This window comes from Rhizopus microsporus (assembly GCF_002708625.1).
Source record: "Rhizopus microsporus ATCC 52813 unplaced genomic scaffold scaffold_5, whole genome shotgun sequence".
NCBI lineage: Eukaryota > Fungi > Mucoromycota > Mucoromycetes > Mucorales > Rhizopodaceae > Rhizopus > Rhizopus microsporus.
Window position 1 is genome coordinate 550,763 of NW_019671920.1, and position 23,590 is coordinate 574,352.

The 23,590-nt window shown below is 37.1% G+C and overlaps 8 protein-coding genes across 8 annotated transcripts; 4 read left to right on the forward strand and 4 right to left on the reverse strand.

The window, feature by feature from the left end:
• Positions 1-2,558: 2,558 nt before the first annotated feature.
• RHIMIDRAFT_278121 (uncharacterized protein) lies at positions 2,559-3,073 on the reverse strand. Its single transcript, XM_023612722.1, has one exon. It carries the CDS (start codon positions 2,799-2,801, stop codon positions 2,619-2,621), a length of 183 nt encoding a protein of 60 aa, XP_023467781.1. The 5' UTR covers positions 2,802-3,073; the 3' UTR covers positions 2,559-2,618.
• A 256-nt stretch (positions 3,074-3,329) lies between these two features.
• RHIMIDRAFT_304911 (uncharacterized protein) lies at positions 3,330-3,742 on the reverse strand (the record flags this gene model as incomplete). The annotated part of the gene is made up of 1 exon (XM_023614459.1): positions 3,330-3,742. One exon carries the CDS (start codon positions 3,740-3,742, stop codon positions 3,365-3,367), a length of 378 nt encoding a protein of 125 aa, XP_023467782.1. The 3' UTR covers positions 3,330-3,364.
• A 5,630-nt stretch (positions 3,743-9,372) lies between these two features.
• Positions 9,373-10,665, forward strand: RHIMIDRAFT_236068 (uncharacterized protein; the record flags this gene model as incomplete). Its single annotated transcript, XM_023608475.1, has 5 exons — positions 9,373-9,460; positions 9,520-9,611; positions 9,678-9,779; positions 9,842-10,559; positions 10,610-10,665. The coding sequence occupies 5 exons, from the start codon at positions 9,373-9,375 to the stop codon at positions 10,663-10,665; spliced, it is 1,056 nt and encodes a 351-aa protein (XP_023467783.1).
• A 94-nt stretch (positions 10,666-10,759) lies between these two features.
• RHIMIDRAFT_113911 (WD40 repeat-like protein) lies at positions 10,760-13,432 on the forward strand. Its single transcript, XM_023605293.1, has 8 exons — positions 10,760-11,029; positions 11,089-11,170; positions 11,230-11,703; positions 11,758-11,922; positions 11,972-12,083; positions 12,136-12,624; positions 12,681-12,813; positions 12,876-13,432. The coding sequence occupies exons 1-8, from the start codon at positions 10,882-10,884 to the stop codon at positions 12,959-12,961; spliced, it is 1,689 nt and encodes a 562-aa protein (XP_023467784.1). The 5' UTR covers positions 10,760-10,881; the 3' UTR covers positions 12,962-13,432.
• A 1,070-nt stretch (positions 13,433-14,502) lies between these two features.
• RHIMIDRAFT_278131 (uncharacterized protein) lies at positions 14,503-15,174 on the forward strand. Its single transcript, XM_023612723.1, has 2 exons — positions 14,503-14,629; positions 14,662-15,174. Exons 1-2 carry the CDS (start codon positions 14,571-14,573, stop codon positions 15,116-15,118), a joined length of 516 nt encoding a protein of 171 aa, XP_023467785.1. The 5' UTR covers positions 14,503-14,570; the 3' UTR covers positions 15,119-15,174.
• Positions 15,175-16,384: 1,210 nt separating this feature from the next.
• Positions 16,385-17,798, reverse strand: RHIMIDRAFT_225101 (Mak16 protein). Its single transcript, XM_023607524.1, has 5 exons — positions 17,654-17,798; positions 17,381-17,594; positions 17,215-17,327; positions 16,891-17,161; positions 16,385-16,837 (listed from the first exon to the last, which is right to left on the reverse strand). Exons 1-5 carry the CDS (start codon positions 17,713-17,715, stop codon positions 16,721-16,723), a joined length of 777 nt encoding a protein of 258 aa, XP_023467786.1. The 5' UTR covers positions 17,716-17,798; the 3' UTR covers positions 16,385-16,720.
• Positions 17,799-19,519: 1,721 nt separating this feature from the next.
• Positions 19,520-21,440, forward strand: RHIMIDRAFT_113969 (uncharacterized protein). The gene is made up of 5 exons (XM_023605294.1): positions 19,520-19,730; positions 19,787-19,804; positions 19,963-20,019; positions 20,075-21,214; positions 21,277-21,440. Exons 1-5 carry the CDS (start codon positions 19,601-19,603, stop codon positions 21,342-21,344), a joined length of 1,413 nt encoding a protein of 470 aa, XP_023467787.1. The 5' UTR covers positions 19,520-19,600; the 3' UTR covers positions 21,345-21,440.
• Positions 21,441-21,800: 360 nt separating this feature from the next.
• Positions 21,801-22,809, reverse strand: RHIMIDRAFT_312364 (uncharacterized protein). The gene is made up of 4 exons (XM_023614797.1): positions 22,664-22,809; positions 22,391-22,597; positions 22,142-22,332; positions 21,801-22,088 (listed from the first exon to the last, which is right to left on the reverse strand). Exons 2-4 carry the CDS (start codon positions 22,406-22,408, stop codon positions 21,926-21,928), a joined length of 372 nt encoding a protein of 123 aa, XP_023467788.1. The 5' UTR covers positions 22,409-22,597; positions 22,664-22,809; the 3' UTR covers positions 21,801-21,925.
• Between the last annotated feature and the right edge of the window lie 781 nt (positions 22,810-23,590).

The window sequence follows — 23,590 nt, forward strand, 5'->3', positions numbered from 1 at the left end:
ACTGTTGTATGGTATTAGCTTGTGAAAGGTAAAAACATCATGCTTCCTTTTAAATACTGTTGCCAACAACTCTTTTTTATATAGTCTACTTTTATTTTCTAAGATCCTATTGTACTATTCAAAGAAAAGGTAAAAGGTATTCTTTATTCTAAAAGGATCATCTTGACTAACTAATCTTTTTTTTATTAATTTATAGTGTAAAATACTTGCTGATGAATAATAGCTGCTACACGGTCTATAAAGAAAGGTTATGTCGTTTAGTAAGGCTGCTGTGGTAAGTACTATCATGTATATCCCTCTCAAATGAAGCCTTTAAAGTCTCTCCTTTGTTGTTTACATTTGTTACTCTTATTTCTTACTGTAATATAATAAAAACCGTATTTTATAAAATAAATACCATTCTTTTTCTACCAATAATAACTGGTAAAGAAGTATCCTAATAAATCAATTATAAAAGATCTAAAGAAGTATATGTGCCAATAATAAAGCTTCATCTAAAAAAAAGCGCCAATAGTAAGCTCATCATCTAAGGAAAGAAGCCAATAAACAATGGTTAATAGAATGAATCACACGTTAAAGAGCCAGTAAGAACGCGTATAGGCCCGTATTTTTGGTATACATTACTCCCAAAGACATCCCAAAAAGAACTAAATAGGGTTCAGTGATATACGCGATATGCGAAGCTTAATTTTGTTAAGAGGCGGTCACCAACATAACATTTACCACGTACAACCCCTCTAGCCTCTTGACAACATTCTTTTGCTTGCATCATAAAAGCAGGATTTCTTTTTGAGTTAGTCCATGAGCGAAATTTTTGTTGAGCAGACAAAGTCAGTACATCAGGTACCAAATGCGACACACTATTGTCAAAAGGCTTCATTCTGTCACCATTTACAGCATATTTCAACCTTAGACCATTCTTGCCAGTAAGATGATAAGCTCCGTTCTTGTAAACTCTTAACACAGTGTACGGGCATAGCCATTTATCAGAAAATTTAGTAGCTGGAATATTATCTTTCAATAACACCTGATCGCCTATTTCATATCTTCTGCGATCACGGACTCGAGTATCATAACGAACTTTCGCCTTTGCCTTTTGTTCATCATATTTCTCTTTTGCAATCTTTCTAACCTCTTTCATTTTGGACTGGATCATAATTACTCTTTCCTTTAGAGCTTCCATTTCTTCACCTAGAACAAAATCTATACGAGGAGTTTCCCATACTGCTGGAGAACGAAATTCATAACCGAGCAAGCAGCTAGGACTAAAACCAGTAGACGCATTCACCATTGGACATAACGCCATTAGAGCCGTGTTCAAGTATTTGTCCTATTATATTATATCTTCTTTATCGCGAGCAACCTTGACCATAGTCTGTATAAGTGTTTGATTAAGTCTTTCACACATTCCATTAACTTGAGATCTGTAGCTTGTAGTCATGGCATTCTTGCACTCAATCTGTTTCAAGCAGTAGTGGACGTAAGTAGATATGAAGCTTGTCCCACGATCTGATAGTATATATATTGCAACACATCAAAGTTCTTTACTATTTCATGATAAAGGAATCCAATAGTCATTTTCTCATCAATAGTAGATACTGCCATCGCTACAGGCCAACGGGTTAGATAGCCTACTCCTGTCAATATGTACTGATTTCCGTTATCGGTCTTTTGTAGTGGCTCCACAGTATCGATTCTAACCATAAAAAATGGATGCATCGGCGTCTTCATTATTACAGCAGGATTACTTCTTATTGCTTTGACCCTTGGGCGAAATTGACACGTCTCGCAAGATTTAATCACCATGATAACGAGTTCTCGGCATTTGGATACCACATAATATTTATTGACTCTTTCCATAGTATTAAGTATCCCAAAGTGGCCTTCATCATGTAAGCGTTTAACCGCATCCAAGGCTTCTCCTTTATGCAGTAGTACCTTATCACCCCCTTTTCCCAGTAAACGATCTTCTTGTATATACCCACGATCAGCTTGGATCTGGATACACCTCATAGTTTTGCTATCACAGCCTTTGGGCAAGGCCTTACTATGGAGATAGTGATAAAGAGCCAAAAAATAACTGAAGGATATTGCCATAAAATTATAGGCCAGAAGGTTCGTAAAATACAACCTCTCCGCTTTCTTTAAATATCAAGTATAAATATATTTATTCAAACGCTAAGAAAATAATAAAAGGATAAAAAGTTTATTTTTTTTTTTAAAAAAAAATGTAAAGTAGACAACATTAGTAATTAACACACCAAAAATACTCTCTAACTTCACAACATCTTTTAAACTGCAGGACTTTGTTAATATCACTTGGCATTTTAACACGGTTGTTGGGACGATTTGGATAATCCCATACATGGCCACCAAACACAGCTGCAGCACATGATTTTGTTAGAGCCACATCAGCATTATTGTTGTAAGAAACAGGATTGCATGAACAGTCTTCATAGGCAAATGTTGTAGACCACAGGCCTAATGTAAGAAGCACCAAAGTAAGTTTCATTTAAACAGCGTATCCCTCTATAGTAGAGAAAAGAAAAAAGATAAGGATAAAAAGTTTTTTTAAACTAAAATGCTCTTATTTATAGTTCTTCATTCAGCTCAGATAATCACACCAGACTTGTAAGCACAGCTAGTAGTCGCCGATAATCAATAACAAGACGCAAGGTACTATTCTTCTTTAGAATAAAGAAGCATGGGCTAGTCCATAAGCCCTTCGAAGCTTTGATAATGTGCAAGTCCAATAGCTCTTCAAGGTAAGCATCCAAAGCAGTCTCTTCTTGCCAAGTCATCCTAGAAGATTTGCTTCATATAGGAGTAGCACCAGTCGCCAAAGGGATATCCATTACATAGCCTTTAACCCGACCTAGCCCAGAGACTTCTGAAAAACAGGTTTTACGCCGTTCAATCACTTCCACCAACTCCTCGGGTAATACTTGAGGAACATTACCAGTGACACTTTGAGGCAGAACCCAATTAGCAGGACCAGCCTGTGTTCCTTGTCCACTTTGTAATCACGCTCCACCTAGTGTTTTAGAGGGGCCAGGAATTCCTTGCGAAAAATTACCTCGATATCCAGGCAAAGGACCAGTATACCCACCATTATTCACCATAGCCGCTGCCATATTGCCTTGAACACCATTAAAAGGATCACTACCAGAAGCCATCACTCTTTTTTGCATACGTGTCTGTGAGTCATTTACCATAGGAGGACCATCAGCTCTTCGTTTAGCATAAATTTCTCCCATGCCACCACCACCGTCATATACCGCATCTACCAATTGAACGGAAGCTGGTTCTGTTACAGAGTCTTTTGAAGGATATATATTGTCAATTCAAACATCAATAACCTTCCCTACTGATGTTCTATCCCTTTTCCCGTCAAGGTAGTAAGCTTTGTTCCAGACGCTGGGGTCGGCCTTACACCATCCTCACCATTCTTGTTAGATAGATACTTAGGGCAATCATGCTTCTTGTGTCCCTCCTCATCACAGAAGAAACATACGATTTTCCTACGAGGTTTAGCAGAAACATCAGGTACCATATTTTCATCTCGTGCCTTCATATCAGCAGCACGAACAAGATTGATAGTTAATTTTTCCAACTTATCCGCCAACGAGAACATAGTAGATACAGTCGAACCAAGATCACTTGACGAATAGGAATGACCACTGGCAATTAGTGGTATAGCAATACTATCAGAAGTAGCACGTACGGTAGCACCTGCTCTCATACCATACCTCTTGATGCTACGTTCCACTTGCTTAGCGTGAATCTTAGCGTCTTTTAACGTAAGGGGGATCGTGTCCTTGTCCACCTCAAAGACAATGGCGGGATTAATCGCATAAAAAAAACACTGACTTGAAAGCTATCACTCCTATTTCCAAGTAAGCCAAACAATTCCTCCATTTGAAGGGCAATATCATCAATAGAATCTGCTATATTTAGCACTGATATTGACTTATAGAGTATTCAAAGAACTTATCATAATTTGTATATAAAAGAGCCTGTAGACAGAATGACATCACATTAATCATCTGTGCTACAGTGTGGTGTATATTGCTACCCTGTATTAATAATTCAAGATGTTTCTGAAGTGAAAGCGAATAATGTGATAAACGCTCTCAGAGCCACGCTTTATTTTTAATATATATAATAATAACCAATAAAATCCCTTTCTTCCCTATATCTTTCAATGTTAAGCATATATAATCAATTCATTTTTTTTTTTTTTTTGGGAGGGATATGAATAAATTGACTAACTAAAATAAGCTTCTAAGTTTTCCAAATTTATACCAAGGGTGGGCGTTTATCACATTATTCGCTTCCGCTTCGGAAACATCTTAATTGTTTGTCGTGCCTATAACAATCTCAGTTTCCTTCGCTTCAGCTCTTAATGTGAAAAGATTTTCAGGTGTAAAAATTGAATTGGTGATCAGAGTGCTTGAAGATGTCGCTGCAGTAGGCTTATAATAAAATGATTCAAATGTGTTTATGTTCAAGCTCCAATTTGCATGTTTCTTGACTGTTTGGATAGAATGTCCTCCCTCAACTGCCTTTGTACTTGCTACCGATCGAATGGAATGTGCCTTGTAGGTCTTGTCAATTCCAGCTTGTTGCATTAATTGTTTCACTCAGCTTGCTACTGTAGATGGTCTTACTGAGGCGACCTTGGCCTTGCCTATGATATAGGCCAAGAAGAATACATGTTCCTTTGGTAAGGTTTCTCAAATCAAACTTGTCTTTAGCAGAAACTTTTTTAGTTTCCGTACCGAGCATAGGTTTACAGCTTCTATAATTCCCAAAGTGACAGATTTTACCTGAGTTTCCTTTGCCTCTCGAAAGTGAAGAATTGTGCTGCTGAACCTATTGGAGGTTGTATAGTTGAGAATGACATCTTCATATCTCAGACGCCCTATATCTGATCTTGGTCTAACCATTGTTGCCAAACAAAGGAGTACTAACGTCTTTTGTTGTAACTGTTCTGATGATAATGTTTTTTCCTCTATCCATGATTCCCTTATGTACTTTAGAAGGATATCTGTATCCCATGTTTCCAGCTGTTGCCTTGATGGAATCTGTATGGCCTTTCTTCTCTTTGCGGTAAAGAAATCTTGGATCCTGTGATTTGAAGCAATGGCTGGTCTGCCCGGATGCAGATACTTGAATACTGATGCTTTTGCAGGCCTTAGCGTATTTAAATGTAGTGGACTGAAATTCTTGTGATGAATTAAGAATTTGACAATTTGTTCAACATCGTACTTGAGGCAACCCACCTGGTTCTCCTGGCACTATTCCACCCATCGTTTCCAACCATTGTCATGTGCTTTGGCTGTGCCTTCTTGGAGATTCGCTTCCGGGAATCTTGACTCTTCTTCACTTAAACCTTGTTTCTTCCTGTTTTCCCTGATAGTCGCCACACGATTAAGTTCAGTCCGTATTATCGGTAATATCTTGGCCATGCCAGTTGTCTCATCCGCAATATCACCGGGAACCAGAACTGAGAGGGTCAGTTTTGGGTTATCAGTACAACTTTCTCCAGTCTTTGTTGAATGATATGCTTGAGGGTCCTAGAAATCAGCTTCCAAGGAGGATAACAGTAGGCTGTTTTCTTCGGCCATTGCTGTTGAAGTGCGTCTATCACCGTTGCATCTGGATCTGGCCAGAAACTGTAACAGATGGGAAGTTGGTGGTTGTGTCTGTTGTTAAAGGTATCTACCGTCAGTGGGCCCTAAATTGTTTGTATCTCCTGCAAGGTTCGTTTTGCGAGACTCTTTTCATATAGTGGTTGTGTCTTCCTCGATAAAATGTCTGCTTCTGTGTTCGGAGTCCTTTATACATGTCGATATATGATATCTGTCTTGTACTGATTGCATAGTTCCTGGGCCTTGATTGTAGTATCCTGAAGCACTGGAGAGGTCGTACCCCTGTCTTGGTTGTGTATTTTATGGACGTCTTGTTGTCTGTGAACAGCTTTATTATTTTTCCTCTGAACCTTTTTGCATGGAGCTTTAATGCAAAATAAATGGCCATCAGTTCTCTTACGTTGATGGACCAGTTCTTCTCCTCTTCTATCTAAAAGCCGTGAGTCCTTATCACTGAGGAAGTTACGCCCCATCCTGTCTCCGAGCCGTCCGTGTAAATGGTAATCGTAGGAGTTGCCATCTGCAGTCGTTTTATCGGCAGCCCGTTCTTTATTGTCAGTTTGTTTTGCCACCAGTTGATTTCTTCCTTCGCCTGTGGCGACCACAAGAATGACTTCTCCCAATTTTGTTGGTGTCCCATTAATGATCTTGTTAGATCCCTCTGTATATACCGTATGTGAAGAAGGGCTTCTGCAACTGCTGATATCATCGCCGTCATTTTCTCCATCAGGCTTGCCATTCATCTGCACGATTTCTTCGTTCCTTGCTGTGTTTGCTTGAGCCTTTGTTTCAAATTCTTGATGTTTTTCTCTGGAACCTTGATTGTCATCTTATTGGTAATGAACGTGAATCCCAGATAGTCCTGAACCTGCGAAGGGGTTAATACGCTCTTGTTTCTGTTCACTAGAAAATCTAATGACTCCAGATATGTCATGATCCTTTCCGTTAGCTTCTGCAAACGTTCCTTCTCTTGACCCAGTATGCAAATATCGTCGAGAAAATAAACCAATCGAATACCTTCTTTCCTTAAAGGTTCCAGGGCGTACCTTAGTAGTTTTGAAAATATCTGTAGAGCTATATTTAACCCGAAGTTTAGCGCCTTGTAATTGTAGGTGACTCCCTGATGTTGGAATGCCAGATATGGTTTTGGACTTCGGTGGATTGGCACTACTGTGTAAGCATCTTTTAGACCTAATTTTATTATGTAATCGCCTTTTTCGATGAGTTCTCTTAATGCAGGTACTCCTTCCATCTTGAAATGTTGGACCTGTATGAGCTAGTTTAGCTTTTTGCAACCCAAGATTAGTCTCCTCTTGGTTGGCTCCTGTATGGTGAAGAACTTCGAGAGGAATTGGTTTGAGAATTGTAAGTTGTTGCTCCTCTCTATAATCCCTGCTGTTAAGAATTTCTGTATCGCTAATTCTGCTTCTTGTTGATCCAACTGGTTGACTGGGTGATGAATGGTCCTCCAAGGCGTTGGTTGGGTCACGAATTGTATTCTGTATCCCTCCTTGACTATGGTTAGCAGTCAAGGATGGGAGGTTATCTTTGTCCAACTGTGGTAAAATTTTGCAATACGCCCTCCCGGTAGAATTCCATCTTTCGGGATTGAATAGTTTACCTGTGGAGATGATGGTACTTATTGATTCTCTTGATTCAGAAGCTGTGATGGTAGAGTCTGTCGTGGTGGAAGTTGTTGTTGTGGAGTTTGTTGTGGTAGTAGTGGTGTTTGTTTTTGCTGATTGTTTTTCGTTGTGTGTAACATATTGCATTGTTGTTCCTGTGGATTTAAACTCATTGCTGATTTGTTGCATTGTAGCTGTTTGTGGAAGTATAATTGGTTGCTGAGGACGTAAAGGTTCTTTTTGCTATGAGCTTCTCCTCTCACTTCTAATAAAAGGATGAAATAGAGACTCATCACTTCTTTGCTTTTATTCTATACATTAACGAGTACTAACAACAACAACAACAACAACCAATACCTCAGTGTTCTTCTGTTTCGCTGGTTGTCTGCTGTTTTTGATTTGCAAATGAAGCTAACACTTTTGTTAAGAGGATTTTACTGTTGCTTACACGAGCTACATTTTTTTTTCTCTTTCCACTTTGGTTGCCATAAAGCTTTTCCTTACTCTATTAATAAAAAGATTACAGAGTGGTTCATTCCATCTAATCCTAGTTTCTAATTTTCTGAGTTAAACCAATTATTCTTCAAATCACAATGCTATTTAAACATTGTAAAATCTTTGAAAAAGTTGGGACTGGTTGATGAAGAAGAAAAAGAGGCTAACGCTACATACGCCAGAAAATTAGCTAATGCTACGGATGCTTCTTTTAAGCACTATTTCTGACATCATTTTACAACTTCATGCTACCAAAACCTCTGCCTAACCTAAGGCGGAAACTTTATAAATTTGTATTCTACATTAAAGAATATGGAAAGGTATCTGTTCCTGAGCAAACTTAGCGTGGTGTCACACATTGAAAACTTTATTGACGGTATCACAGGTAGTGGGTAGAGGTAGCGCCCAGCATGTAGTGCTCACCGAAAAAGACGTCAGGTGGATTCATTTTCACTAATACAGCTGCTGCTGGAATCAATGATCCTTTTTTCTACGATGCTAAGCCGACCAATGCTGAATCTAAAAAAGATTCAAAAAAGCAAAAGATTTAAGGGTATAGCAATAGGTTACGACTGCGCACTGTAGCAACAAAAATCATTAATGGTATTATAATTCACTCACCATTGGTAGTTACGAATATCCTTAGCACTGGTAAACACGGAGTAGCTATTGTTGAATGTCTGACCACGGTTATCTTTATAACCAAATACTCACTTCATTATCTTAATTTTGATAATTGTGGAGAACTCTGATCAAAAATATCGAAGTCACTGACATTATTATGCAAATTGTTCAAGAGGATAACATATAATCTTTATCTTTTACTAGTTCCAACGAAATGTGTCTCCATAAAGATTCATTCGAATATGATTCCGATAACAGTTCGTCTACTTCATCATCTGGTGATTCAATGTCATCAATCTGCAAGCAGTCATCCTCATTAAGTTGGAAGCTCAAGAACGAGAGCAAAGAATCATGGAAAAAGTAGATGATGTGATAAAAAAACTTGATATACAATACGAAGACAAATATATCTTAATTGGTTGGGAGGGTGTTATATTTAGCTGCTCATGAACTAAATTTGATTTGACAAATATTCATTCAATTGACAAAAAAATATCGATTACAGTATTTCCAGAAAGTAATGTCGCAAAAATTCAATTTTTACAATACAAAATATACAGGAATACGACATCTTGGCGTGACATTAATTTTTAGAAACACTGTATTCATTGTATAAATACGGCAAGAAGGTCAAAAATGTGACCAAGGCCCGCCAATGGCGCCGACGATCGTTTTAATCCTGTAATTGTTGTATTTTGCACATTTTCTTTATGTTCTAAAAAAATTGATATAACATAGGGCTTCTCTTAGAAAGATGTAAAGAGGTTTGTATTACTATTATAAAGGAAAATAAAGCGCGACTCAGAAAGCTATTGACCGCATTTTTGGCCTTCTCTCTTTTGCAACTGTCGTATTGCTTAACTTTTGTCGTACGTTTATTGATTTTTTTTTTAAAAAAAACAAAAGGCATGACTGCAAAGTCGCTGTACTTTAAAATTAATAGAAACAGGACTGATTAGCTTGTTCTTCCTTTAATGTACTACAATTCATCCGAACAGACACAGTTTGAATTACATGTGCAGCATCCACCAGAAAGTGGATCCGGGTTATATACGTTTACGGGTAGAGAGCTAGAACATTTAAGAAGGCAAGACAGTAGCTCATTTTCAAATATACTCTAGATGAATCAGATCAACATTATGATACTCTTGCAAAGCAAGTTGATATTACCGAAACAGGCGCTGGTTATCAAGTAGATTTGACTTATTTCAATGTGATAATCTGATGAATAAAGCAAACTTTCTTTCTCTGCTTTATTAACCTTTCTCTTCTAATATAGGGCTCTCTTTCAACATTTGATGCACAAATTACACATGAACAACTGAATGTCGACGAAGACGGTGAATATGATTGTGTTCTATACTATGACGAACATACCAATGTACCCTATTTCATTTATGTATACGTCTAAACAGAGTAACTAATACGTTTTCATTAAAAAAGACCTTTATGCTTCAACGTTTAATTGGACAAATCAACCTGAAGCGAGAAACTGGTAGTCTACAGAATGGATATCCACAGGATGATTTTGATTTTGATCTGTCCCGAGATATGGATGAAATATTGAATAGCCAAGAAGAAGATGAAGATGGCACAGAAAAATATGATGAAGTAATGCATAATCAACAGCAAGTGGATCATTATGAAGAACAGTATAATGGAAGTGAAGAAGATAATGATAATCACGATGTATTCGAAGAAATTCTCCCAACTGCTTCCACGCCTCGATACAGTCCCTTAAGTATAGCACCTACACCTAGATCACCCCGATTCTCAACAGGGACAGGGTCTCATCGATATACCTATGCGTCCTCTGAATTTAGAGGGCGTTCACCGACGCCGCTGGAAGGTTCTGTGAGTGATCAATCAGAAATAGTTGGGTATGGACCCAATTATAATGTAAATGCAGATACAGAATCCGACAGCTCAGAGTCTGAGAGCAGTGAAGAGCATGAAGCTAATGATGATGACGAAGAAGACGACGACGATCTTGATTCCTTACTAAATGATATATCCATGACACTCACAAATAATGTAGCGTCAGCCCCAGATTCTCCTAGACCAGAATATGTTAATGATGTAAATCCATCACATGCTACAAGTAATATAACACCATCTCAACCACATACGGCAGGGCCAATGTCTTTACGTGCTTTATTTAGTAAGTTTAAAATCAATCCTAGATTGACCACTTTTTTAATTGTTTGCTAGATGATGGCGACGAGGAAGAAGACGAAGGCAGTCCGTCTAACTCTGATAGTGACTAATATATACACGCACACACACACATATATATATATTTACAAACATGTCGGCATTAATCGCGCCTGAAAATGGATGAACCAAGTGACTCCTTATTTTATTTTTATTTTTTTTTTATTTTGTTTCATTTAAACAAGAGGTAAAACGAACGCTCGTCTAATCTCTAATTTAATGAAATAAACACCTTTCTTTAAAAAGACATACACACGCAACTTTCTATAATGTCAGTTTATAACCACCGTGCTATGGTGCCAACTCCTCATTCAGCACGCATCTTGGAACTGCTGGATTCAATCAGGGCTGAATTTGACCAGTTAACCCAAGAGGCATTCGTTTGTAAATCTCAACGTGATGAATTTGAAAACAAGAGTAATGAATCTTTTCTTTAAGCATCATTTCAAAACAAATGACTCACTCATCTTGTATAGTTGCTCATCAAATAAAAGAGATGACAAAATTTCAGCAAAGTCTACTTGAAATGGAAAGAACACAGCAAGCAATCAAAAAACAGTAAGCTACTTTAACACGCGTATTCTTCCTTTTTTTTTTTCTCAGTTATGCATCCTTAGGTATGAAGAGGAAATCGCGAGACTACGTCAACAGCTGGAATTGTATAGTAATAAACGTTCGCAACAGCCCATGATTAAGCATGAACAACCACCACCAAATATAGGACCTGCATCCAACTATTTTGGCGGTATAATGAATGCAGCCATCGCTCCAGCATCTGCAGCTCCTGCTCCTCCTAATCCTGCACAAATGATGCCTACAACAAATACTATGGGCCCATTAGAAGATCCAGCATATATGTACAATAATAAATCACTAGACAAGCGCCCAACCGCTAAAGAGTTTGTACCTGGCAGCAGTCAACAACAACAACAACAACATCAGCAGCAGCAGCAACAACAACAACAGCAACAGCAACAACAGCAACAACAACAACAACAACAACAACAACAACAAATAACCTCTCTGGCTGACCTCGATCCTAATTCAGTACCTGATAATTTGAAAATTGAAGGACTAGACTGGTTTGCATTGTAGGTCTTTTTCTTTTTTTATTTACATTTGCTCAATCTTTATCTATTATTTAGGTTTAATCCAAAGGTGAAGAGGGTTTTGAAGACAAATCTTATATATACACTTGAACATAGCAGTGTTGTCTGCTGTGTTAAATTTAGTTTGGACGGAAGACTCTTAGCAGCTGGTTGTAATCGAGTAACATATATTTACGATGTTTCAAACGGCCTCAAGATATGGTAAGTGTGTGATATATGTGCTTTCTTTATTTGACCAACTGTAAAATAGTACCTTACAGGATGACGCAATAACACAAGAGGGTGATCTCTATATTCGCTCTGTCTGTTTCAGCCCGGATGGCCGCTTCCTTGCTACAGGAGCTGAAGATAAACAGATTAGGGTAAGGAACTATGTCATTGTTTTAATCTTCAATTGATTCTTTTTTCTTATAGATTTGGGATATCTCAACAAAACGCATTCGTAACGTGCTACTTGGCCACGACCAAGACATTTATTCACTTGATTTCAGTCGAGACGGACGCATCCTCGCTTCTGGGTCTGGAGACAGAACAACGAGAATATGGAATATGGCAGACGGCAAATGTTTACATGTATTGGCAGTGAATGACCTAAATCAGAAAGACCCCGGAGTGACAAGTGTAGCGATTTCTTATGATGGACGATTGGTAGCCACAGGAAGTTTAGACAAGATGGTGCGCGTGTGGAATATTCAGTCAGGACAATTGATGGAGCAGTTGGAAGGACATCGGGATAGTGTTTACAGTGTTGCTTTTATGCCCAATGAGAATGAATTAATTAGTGGTAGCTTAGACAAAACAATTAAGTTGTGGAGACTGGGCACAAATATGAATAGAGGATTTGTTCATAGTAATTCATCGACCGCACGAAATCCGTGCAAGATGACATTTGTTGGGCACAAGGTATTTGTTTTTTTACTGTGGTTATTGTTTGTATTTTTGATTAAGTTATCATGTAGGATTTTGTGCTATCTATTGCTTGTACATACGATGGCAAATGGATCATATCTGGGTCCAAGGACAGAAGTATTCAATTTTGGGACCCTAAGACGGGCCAACCTCAGTTTATGCTGCAAGGCCATAAGAATTCAGGTAAAATGACATCAATGCATTTTAGCGTAGTGAAGATATTTATTTTTTTTATTGTTCCGCAGTTATTTCTGTTGCCGTAGCAACCAATGGAAGGCCACTGTTTGCTTCTGGTTCTGGTGATAATCGTGCTCGTATTTGGAGTTATTAATTTCTTTTTCTTTTCTCTCTTTTCTAAATATATCTTAAATAAAAATATGCCCAGCTTAAATAATACCGAGCCCACTACGCCCGCAGCACCTAACGATATGACAATTGCAGAGTGTTATGATCGACTTGAAACTTTTCTAAACAAGTATCCTGAAATAAAGCAGTTTAAGATCGAGGACGATCGTCATGGTATGGGCTTAATCTCAACTTTTCAGTCAAGTCCTGTTCACGCAATCAACGTTCGTTTGAACCAAAGAGTTATTCGTAACTTTATGTTGAATAATGGATTTGAAGCAGAAAATGAAGAAATTCTTTCAAGAAAATAAAGCTTTACAGTGCTCACGGTACCATTCTCCGTCGAATGAATTCTCTGGAGAATTTTATGAGACCGTCGGATAGAGCCAAGGAAGAATATATGCTGTGATCTTTTTATTTAAAACAGCGAACATTTAAAACCAATAAAAGAAATACAATGTTATATAGTTATTATTTGATCTTGATGAGCGTGGCCTTGATAAGGAGTGTATGGGCGAGTGATATCCTTTCTTGTTGACTTTTACTCTGATATATTGACCAAATCTCTTTATTATGCTGAAACGAGAGAGGATTTGTTATTACAGACAACATCATTTTATACGAAAACAGGATTATTGCATGAGTTTACCACGGCTAATGAGAATAGGGCTTGACGCGTCTATAAGAATAACGCATTTTGTGGCTAGTTCTTTTTTTCTTCTTCTTCAAATAATCTTTTACAAAATAGATTGTTCATAAGGTAAATATGATAGATATGCTGCTTGCTGTGCAAATTGGATTTCTTACCTCACATATTATGCAAGTGCTGTGCAAATAGCAAAACCACATTTTCGCGTCTCTTTCCTTTATTCTCTCTTTGGGCCTGCTAATTTGATGAAGAGCTGCAGTTCTGTATTTGATTATCTTATGCAAACAGTTCCCTCAAAATGGGATGTTGAAATATGCTTTGATATGCATTGGTCTAAGGATGCATCACTCTCAAGTTCAGACATCAGCCGTAAAGTTCTAGAGGACTTGGAACGTTTAGTTAAGAATCGTCTTTGCTCAAATGTTATCCAGTCAAGCTGAAGATAGACAAATATGATAAGGCACGAAAAAATATTATTGCTCACGCTCTGCTACATGCTCAAGAAGTTGAGAACATGTCTGAAGAATTCAATATTAACTTTGGAGATACATCAAAAATAGACAAACACTTGCTGCACTCAAAAATGCGCTCAAAAATAGGCTAATACTACGGGCGCTTCCTTGGGGATGCTACATGTGACATCACTTTACAACTTCACACTACCAAATTCTCTGCCTAACCTAAGGCTGTTTAGTTCATTCTCTCTGGTATAAAATACGAATTTATCATAATTACATGTGGTTGATCTTGGTTCTTTGTTGATAGACTGACAACATAAAATTAGAATAAAAAATAACAACATTTCTTTTTTATCTCTTTCTTCTCCTTGAAAAGAGACAATTCAAGATGGCAACTTCATAAACTCATGTTTAGCTCGACACTACACATTGAAAAGCTTTGTTAGGCAGCATCGTAGGTAATGCACGTAGTATTAGTCTATTTTTGAATGCACCAAGTGTTTGCCCAAAAATATCCGAAGCAGAGCTGCAACTGGCCAAAAAAGTGGTAATGAATTATGCCTGCAGAAAATGTGATAGTCCAGAAAATAAAATAAACTTTGAAGATATATCGCAAGTTGTATCCTTGTTAAGTGTACCAAATATGCTGAAAACCCTGGGACCTTACGAGGAAATTGATGCAAAAGTGATTAGTCTCCTGAACACTGATTTTCGTATTACTCAAAAGAAACTGTATTTAATTCCCAAGCTCTTTACCGGTGCCTTAATCCATAATAAGTTGATGTTAATGGCTATTACCTGCGAAGCTTGCTCAAGACATGCCACTATAGATATTCATCTAGAAACAAGTATTGATTCTGTGCCCTCTTCGAAATGTTTCTATATGGGTTATCTTGTTCTGTTATTGTTAGCTCTGATGGAAAGAACTTCTCAAAAAACTGCTTATTGGCTTACATACAATGAACGTCCTCATTACCTGTCCCACAACAATGGCAACATCCGGATTACAAAAAGTGTTTGTTGGTCCTCAAGTTGATGTCGCTCCCACCGAATTTACTGTGGATAGTACAAAAGTTTTTTTGCGATCAGAGGAAGTGCCAAGCTTCAAGGAAGCGTTCAACTCTTGTCTTCCATCCAGATCCGACTATCTATCTCCAAGTATCTCATGTTTAAGACAGTTAATAAGTTCCTTCAACCATACGTTAACACATGCTTATCTTAGATCAACCTTGGACGACTTTAATGATACTAGATTTATGCCTGTTACTGTATTTACTTTATGCGACATCACAAATCAAGATGGTTATGGTTTAAACTGCAATTTTGCGCCAAAAATTGATTCTTTATTGCTGCAAACAATTGCTATTAACCTCAGCTTAAAGAGCGATATATCAAAAAACGTGCCTTTGTTTCAAACTGCGTATGAATCTGCTCAACATAATGAAGATAATGAATCATGGAAAATAATCGATCAAGTCGTGAATCAAATGAATACACTTGTTAAACAAAATAATGAAAAGCCAACGAAAATGTCGGATTTTGTTCTTCAGGCCAATTTAAGCAAGATGGCAAATTTCGTTGGTAGTCGTCTGCATAAAACAAACCAAAAAATAGCAAGCAACGTTAAAGCAAGACTTTTGGACTTGTATGGTTAGTTTTTTTATGCCTTTTATTATCGAATAATGACAAAGTGACATCATAGTACCTTTATTTTCATATCTCAATCCTGTAATCATCGAACAAGTAACATATTGCTTCATTGAGAGCGAGTTCATTTCCAAGTAATCTTTAACGAAAAATGTGATATCAAGTATGTATATTTAAAATAAAAAGTTATTTTCTTTTTATTAAAATTAATAAATAAAATATGGCGCTTTATCAAGCTTTCTAACAGAAAACCGGGTAATCGTTGTGAGTATAAGGATTTTGTGCTTGAATATAATAACTACTAATTAGCAAGACATCGCTAGTAGATTTTTAAAGTATAACCAATATCTTTTCTTACTTACTCTTATTGGGCTAGATATCAGACAGACGATTATGTTGCGTTTGTCCCCCAAGCTTAAAAAAAAAAAAAAAACGCAATCGTACAGCTGCCAAAATGGAGACGAAAGATGTAGTACTATGCTCTCTGAGCCGCGCTTTTTTATTCGTAGTTTTAAATTAATAACAATAAAATACAAAGTTTCTATATTCTGTATCTCGTTATAGCTCTCTAAGCGCATTGTTCTATTTTTTCTTGACTTGTGGGCGAGTTACTTTCCCTGCCTGAAGAATCTGCGAAAACCAAGGGATCGGTCGTACCACATCTTTCGTCTCCATTTCGACAACTATACGATTGCTTTATTATAATAAAAAACATGCATTGAGTAAGAACTACGCTAATTGATTTTTAGGTTGACGCGAATTGGTGCCGTGAGCACTGTACATCAATAAAAAGATAAAGTTCATTTTATCATTTTTTTTTTTTAAATTGCAAATGTGGAATATACTACAGTCTATTTTGTTCTAAGGAAAGGTCAGTGAATCATTAACTTTGCTACGAAGAGATAGAAAGAGAGAGGGAGAAGATTGTGCCATATGCGTAGATATAGTGTGATATGTACTTTTTAGTTTTTTTATTATACATGTTTATTATCTAGTTTGTATATCCAACATTCTCTTCTTCTTGTTCTTGTTCCCATTCGAATCCATCTTCCATATCTTCAATATCTCCAACATCAGACTCATCAAAGTCAGAGACAAATTCAACATCCTATCATGGTCAATTAGAAAAAGAGAACAAAAAGATTGACATGTCATTAATACCTCGTCTTCTTCTTCTTCTTCCTCTTCTTCATTCTCATCATCTTCATCAGACTCATCTTCCTCTGCATCCTCAAGTTCTTCATCCAATATCTTTTGCCAGATTTCTTCATTGACATTTAATGGAGCATCACCGTAAGCTTTACTCTTTAGTCGGTCAATCAATTCTTTCTCGATAGATTTTTCTATTCGTGCAGCTGCCTCTGCTTTGCGTTCACGATTTGCTTCACGACGTTCCAATTTCTTTTTGATACCGATAAGTTGAGGTCGATCACTAATAGGCAGATTAGTCATTAAGCATAGAAATGTGTGTATATATATACTTACTTTTCTTTCAGTTTCAGTTTACGCATACGAATAAGATATTGGGTGATCTTGGTCAGACGTTGCTTGCATTTGTGTGATAAGAAGTTTGGCCAATATTGCAGCTCCTTATCAATCTAATGTAACTCGTCAGCTCACTGTTTATTATTCTCTATTGGACTCTTCTTACCTGACTCAAAGCTTGAGCATAATTTTTAGAGAGCTTCTTTCTTTCCCACATTTTCGCAGGTGAATGCGCTCGTTCAGGTGTCTTCATGTATAAATAAACTATACCCTTCTCTTCTCTTACTGTTGCATATCTACTATTTGCTAAAGGACAAGACTGTCGATTACAGAGACCAGTGACATTGTATTGATTACGACAAAAGTTCGTAGTAGGTGTTCTAGCAGGTTTTTGTTAGTACATCTTTTTGATCCCGTACCGATCTTTAAAAATACCTACTTGACTTTATACGAACAGAATTGGTGGTTAATAACCTGCCAGATGACTTCGTCTGATTGCATTTTTTAAACAGAAAAACAGAAAAAAAAAAAGGTATATGTCAATATATGAAAAAGAGAAAGCCTTTTTTTTTTGGAACCTGATTTAGAGATAAAAAAAGAACTCGTGACAGTTTATTCGAGAAGTATAAGCCACAATACAATCACCAATGCTTTTGGGCTACACACACTTAAAAAAGACATGCTTGTCCAATGAAAAGTATATTGAGTACACTCTATTCACATATTATTCGCACACTGATAAAAAAATGATAATTTCAGACAACAAAAAATAAAATAATGATAAAAGAGAGTCCACAAGAAGCAAAAGAATGAGATATAAAAGAAACGATTAGTAAATCAGTTGTTTACATTGATATTAAATACTTGCATTATAAAAAGAGTATTTATAAGAGAAAAACAGAGACAAGAATCATTAGTAAAATTATAAAGAGGTTATTAATATCTTATCCGAAGCGTATCCTGGTTTGGGCTGGCGATAATCAGCTCGAAAAGAGCAAGGAAAGAAAGAAAAAGAGAGCAAGCAAGAGACAAGAGGAAGGAGCGGCCAAAGGAGTGGCAAGAGTTGAATGAGTGTCTGAGCCCAAAATTTAGTAAGAACCAAACTATCCCTAGCCAACACCGGGTTAGTTTCGATGGACAATCTATACTACATGTCAGTTTCTTGCAAGAATAAAGAATATAACATACCTTAGGACTAGCTGGGGAATGGCTGTCTTACTTTTTGGTCCAAAGAAAAAGAAGTCAAGATCAGACTATTTAAACAAAGTCTCTAACAACTTTTTCAGTTACATGTTATTTATCAGCGTTGACCACATTTATCTTCTCTTCCTTCAAAAAGACAGAATTCATTGCCTTTTTAATAATAAAGAAAGGATTGATAACTAACTGAAGTGTAATTGCTGTTGATTTTAAATTATGTGCGAATAATTTCTGAAAATGGTGTATAGAATACAGATTTCGTCTTTTATTGATAAATACATTTTACATGAATTAATTAGCACAAGACATGCTTGACCTTGTTATATCAAATGTAGTCAGTCAATGAGTAATTATTTAGTTATCTGTAAACAAGGTTGTCTTAATGCTTTGTTGGTAGTTGTATCACTTAGTATTAATTAGACTACAGTCATTATAACATGCGGCCTTTTTATGACATAGAGTAAACAATGGTAGAAGCGGAACTGATTAGATTTCAAGAAAACTCCAATTTTTTAGGTTTGTAAGTATTGGCTATACAAGCTTTAATTGAAGACTTTGGCTCAGAAGCATAAGAAAATGATGGAATAGGATGTCTTACTATTTAAAACTAAATAAGTTTGATACCTTTCATTATAAATTGAGACGGATTTATCAGGCAGATCCCAGTTTTGAGTATTGAGTGAAAAAGGCATGTAGATGAATAGGCTCTCCTGTCTTTGTCTGCATTATTATAAAGGGGTTTAGCACAATGAAAATGCCCACAGGACACCCTTTTTATTCTCAGAATCACTTAGTTAATAACCAAAACATCAACGTGTAGAAATAGTTGGTATAATCATGCTTTATTTCTTACGTTCTAGTAGAGTGCCTAACATTGATCAAGCTAATGTATCGAATTGGCCTTAAAATATCGGTTTATCTATGAGTGTATAAAAAATGGAACGTCCAGTGAGAAAGAAAGCATGACCTCAAAAAAGTGAAACGGGGCGCGCGGCACTATAACAGCAGTACAGGAACAAGTGGACTTGTAAAATATAAAGTCACACCGCATAGAGATTCAAGCAATAGCAGGAATATATCGCTTTACATTCCTTTTTCTTCTCATATTTCTTCTACTTTTAGCATTTATATCCTATCTTTGCCGATCTAAAGAAAAAGAAAACCATTTTGAATACAGTTTCACTTTATGATGAGCGACAACGAAGGTGGAATAAAGCGTGCGACAGAACAAGATGAGCAACTTGAGGCACTTAAAAAACAAAAACTGGACGAAACAGAAGAAAAAAAACCAGTACAGGCTGATGATATTGTCGCAGGTAAAAGCTTTGCTTCTTGTTCATTTCTGCATTGTGAACTAAATCCCTTATGGTAGATAATACTGACACATTAGGTAAGAATAACAAAAAAAAAGAGGCAAAGAAAAAGAGGGAGGAGGAAGAGGAAAGCTCTTGTTTATACAGCAGGTGTATCTTTTTCTCCTCAGAGAGGAAAAAAAAAAAGAAAGAGAAAGAGAAGTTGAACTGATTGATTGACTGAACGAAATGGTAGAAGTAAAAGAGAATATTGAGTCAGATGATCCTGCAAGAGCCGTCACAGCATCTCCGAGTAAATCACACCTTTTTTAAAAAAAGCGACTCCTTTTTGATTATATAAACTGTAGGCCAAACTCAACCAAATAGTAGTGATGATACAGCGATTACAAGTGAGCAATTATTATTTGCCCTCACTTCTGTTCCTGCAGAGACTAAATTATCACCAGATCCGGCGATAGAAAAGACACTAGTAGAAAAACCAAGCGAGACAACGACAGCAGCGACGACCAGCAACGAACAAAAAACTCCTCCTACGATTTCAGTCACAGAAGCTGACAAGGATGCATCATCTGTGACGAAGAGTAAAGAGACACCTGACGAGAATAAGCCTACAGAACCCCTTAGACCATCCACGTCTTTTAGTCCATCCTTATCTCATGCGACGAGCCTAGCACTGAATAATTTGCCCAATATCAGCGCAGCTTTACGTCGATTGAGCAACGCGGGCGTGATTGAACAGCTATCATCTTCATCATCTAGGTCGACTCACACAGGGCAGGAAAGAAAAAAATCGACAGAAGTAACACCTTCGGAGATACTTGGCAATGCCCTGGCAGTTGTCGCTGCGAGTGCACGAGCAGCCAATAATAACAGTACCCAATCATCCTCTATTTACAATAACAATAATAGCAGTAATAACAATAGTAATAGCAGCAGTAACAGCAACACAGCTGCCGCAATCGGCAATCTGGCAGCCATTACAGCCAATATCAGCAGCTTTTTAAACTCAAGTGGCTTCCATCGAGGATCGTTTAGCCAAGAAGACACGCAGAAGCTAGCTGCAGCAGTTGCCAGTGTGACAAACAGCAACAATAATAGCAATAACAGTAGCCATAATACAGCACGTCGAAACAGTTCCATAGCAGCTGTAGGCAACGCTTTTTCAAATATGATTGATCAAGCCATGATGATTCGACGTAATAAGAGCATGAGCGCGGGTACTCTTGTGCAGCAGGAACCATTACCAAAACCGAAACTTATTGTAAAAAATGATCAAGTTTGGAAAGCATTGGAGGGCATGGAGGAAAAATTGCTTGGGTACCAGGTGTATTCCCCTCATCGTCTGCTGCCAAATTTAGAAAATTGTTTGAATGGTATCATGGAAATTCGTGTTCCGGCAAGGTATTTGACATTTGAGAACGTGCAGGTGAAGAAGAGAGCAATCTGGGGAACGGACATTTATACAGACGATTCGGATATCGTAGCTAGTAAGTCTCTTTCCCTTCATTCAAATAATGTGGTTAACACAGTAAACAGTGGTCATTCATAGCGGAAAGTACGAGCCACAGTATAAGGAGCCGGAGATTGATCCCAATGACCCATTTGCTCTTGCTATAGCAGGTAAACCAAGAGAAGCAACTGAAGCAGCCAAGAAATTAGCATTATCTGGAAAGAAATGGATACGCCAAGACACCTTAATACCCGATCATGACCTAAAGGTCACTGTGCGAGTGCTGCCAAGGCTACAAAGTTATACAGGCTCTATTCGACATAGAATAAAATCACGGGACTGGAAAAAGCATGACGGTATGAGCTTGTATGTAAATAAAGTAGAAAAAATAAAGGTAAACAAAAGAAACAAAAAATGGGGGCAAATAATGACAATATTATCAGAAAGGTGACGCACGTCTAAAAGGGCGTGCAGCGATAAAATCAAGAATGTTTGCTTATGAGCCCTACCGTAAGAAAGCGTTAGGACTGGACATGATGAAAAAGGAGCAAGAAAAGAAGATGCCAGAGGAACGGCCGCTACAAAGAGGCCGTATAAAGAAAACACATCGAGTGATGAGAATGTTTCAGGTAAACAAATAAGAAAAAGAAGGATATGTTTTATTGATGAATAAAAAAAATAGATTCACTCAGAAAGTATATCAAGGGAAAGAATGATGAATGAATAAAAAAAGATGATAATAAAATTATTACAGATCTTCAAACTGACGAGCTAATTCGTCTAATTCAGCCTTTGAAGCATTGTACTTCTCCAAGAGCTCTTCATATTTCTCTTCCTTTTCTTGTAATTCACTTTCAAGCTTCGTAATCTTTCTTTCTGCTTCTTCTACTTTCAGGTCAGCCTCTCTGAACCTGTGAACAGATAGGTGAGCATATACGCAATAACCTCCCTTTGTTTAACTTACTCTTCTGATGTCTTTTTGAATTTATCCTCCACATTTTCCAATTGTTCTTCCAAAGATTTAACGCGGTTTTGAAGAGAAGAGAGTTCGTGATGTTTGGCAATTTGTTCGCTTGTCAGTTGCTTGATTTGAGCTTCTAATTCATCAGCTCTGGCATTAGCAGTATCGGCTTCATTACGAAGGGAAGCAATTTTCTTTTATGTATAGGGTTGCTCAATAATTGTCTATAAAGCAAAACTTGTTTTTTCTTACCTCCTTGAGCTTTTCCATTTTTTATATGTTTATAGAGAAAAGAAAAGAAAAGCGTTGCAGGGGCAGATTTTTTTTTATTTATAGGCACACGTTTTATTTATAAACAGTGCTCATGGCACCAATTCGCGCTGTTTCAAATATTTTCGCGCATTTTTAATTCAATTCCCGCACCTTTCCAATTCCTAAAAATTATGGATGAAAGGAACTCTAATAAGTGTGTTGATTATGCGCGTTAATATACTTCCATTAATACAGGCTATAAAAAAAACTTACGTATATAACAGGATGATTTTCTATTAAACTTGGGTTGATTGTTACTCCTTCTAATCTTGGACACACAACCTTTTTTTAAAGACAATAAATATGGTAAAATGTAGAACGAGTGCAAAGCTACTAAAAATTATATGTTTGTAAAATTTTATGTGATTCACCTCATTGTTTCTTACCTATCAGTTTCCGTTTTTACCACATGAATAAGCTTAATGGTAGAGCGTTCAACCGTATACATTTTTAAAAGTTTATTGCTTGCTCCTCTCAGACAACAACCTGATATTTGAACGTGACATTTTCGATTAGGGAAACACTACATGCACCAGAAGATACACCAGAAGTTAAACTAATACTAGGAACACTATCTCTACCCATTACCTATGATATTACCCATCAAAGCTTTTGGATGTATGGTGCCACGCTAAGCATGGTTTTATAAAGTTGCCGTCTTAGCTTATTTCTTTTCAAGAAGAAATAAAAAGAAATCTTTTAAGTGGTCAGTTGATCAAAAAAGATCACTTATGATAGATTCGTTTTTACATTATTTGACCTATTTTCTGGTATATATTCTGGTGAATGTGGTGCTGGTCTTTCGGTTATTACAAGTTATACTCTTTTTTTTTGTTTTGTTTTGTTTTTTTTTTTTTTTTGACACGTTGAACAGAAATATGCGCAGTAGACTCTCGATTACGGAATACCATTTTCGAAGGACTTCACAGCCACCGCTTTTAACTTTCTGCGATGTTCACCTGAATTGTCGACGTATGAGCTTTATTACGGAATATTCTTGATTATGGAATGTCGTTTGTGCTCCCCATAGGTATTCCGTAATCGAGAGTCTACTGTATTTAAGTGGAGACACATTTAGTATAATCACAGCAGATGCTTGCCTCTTTTGGGGAGATTACGTCTGTGCGTTGATTCGGAGCA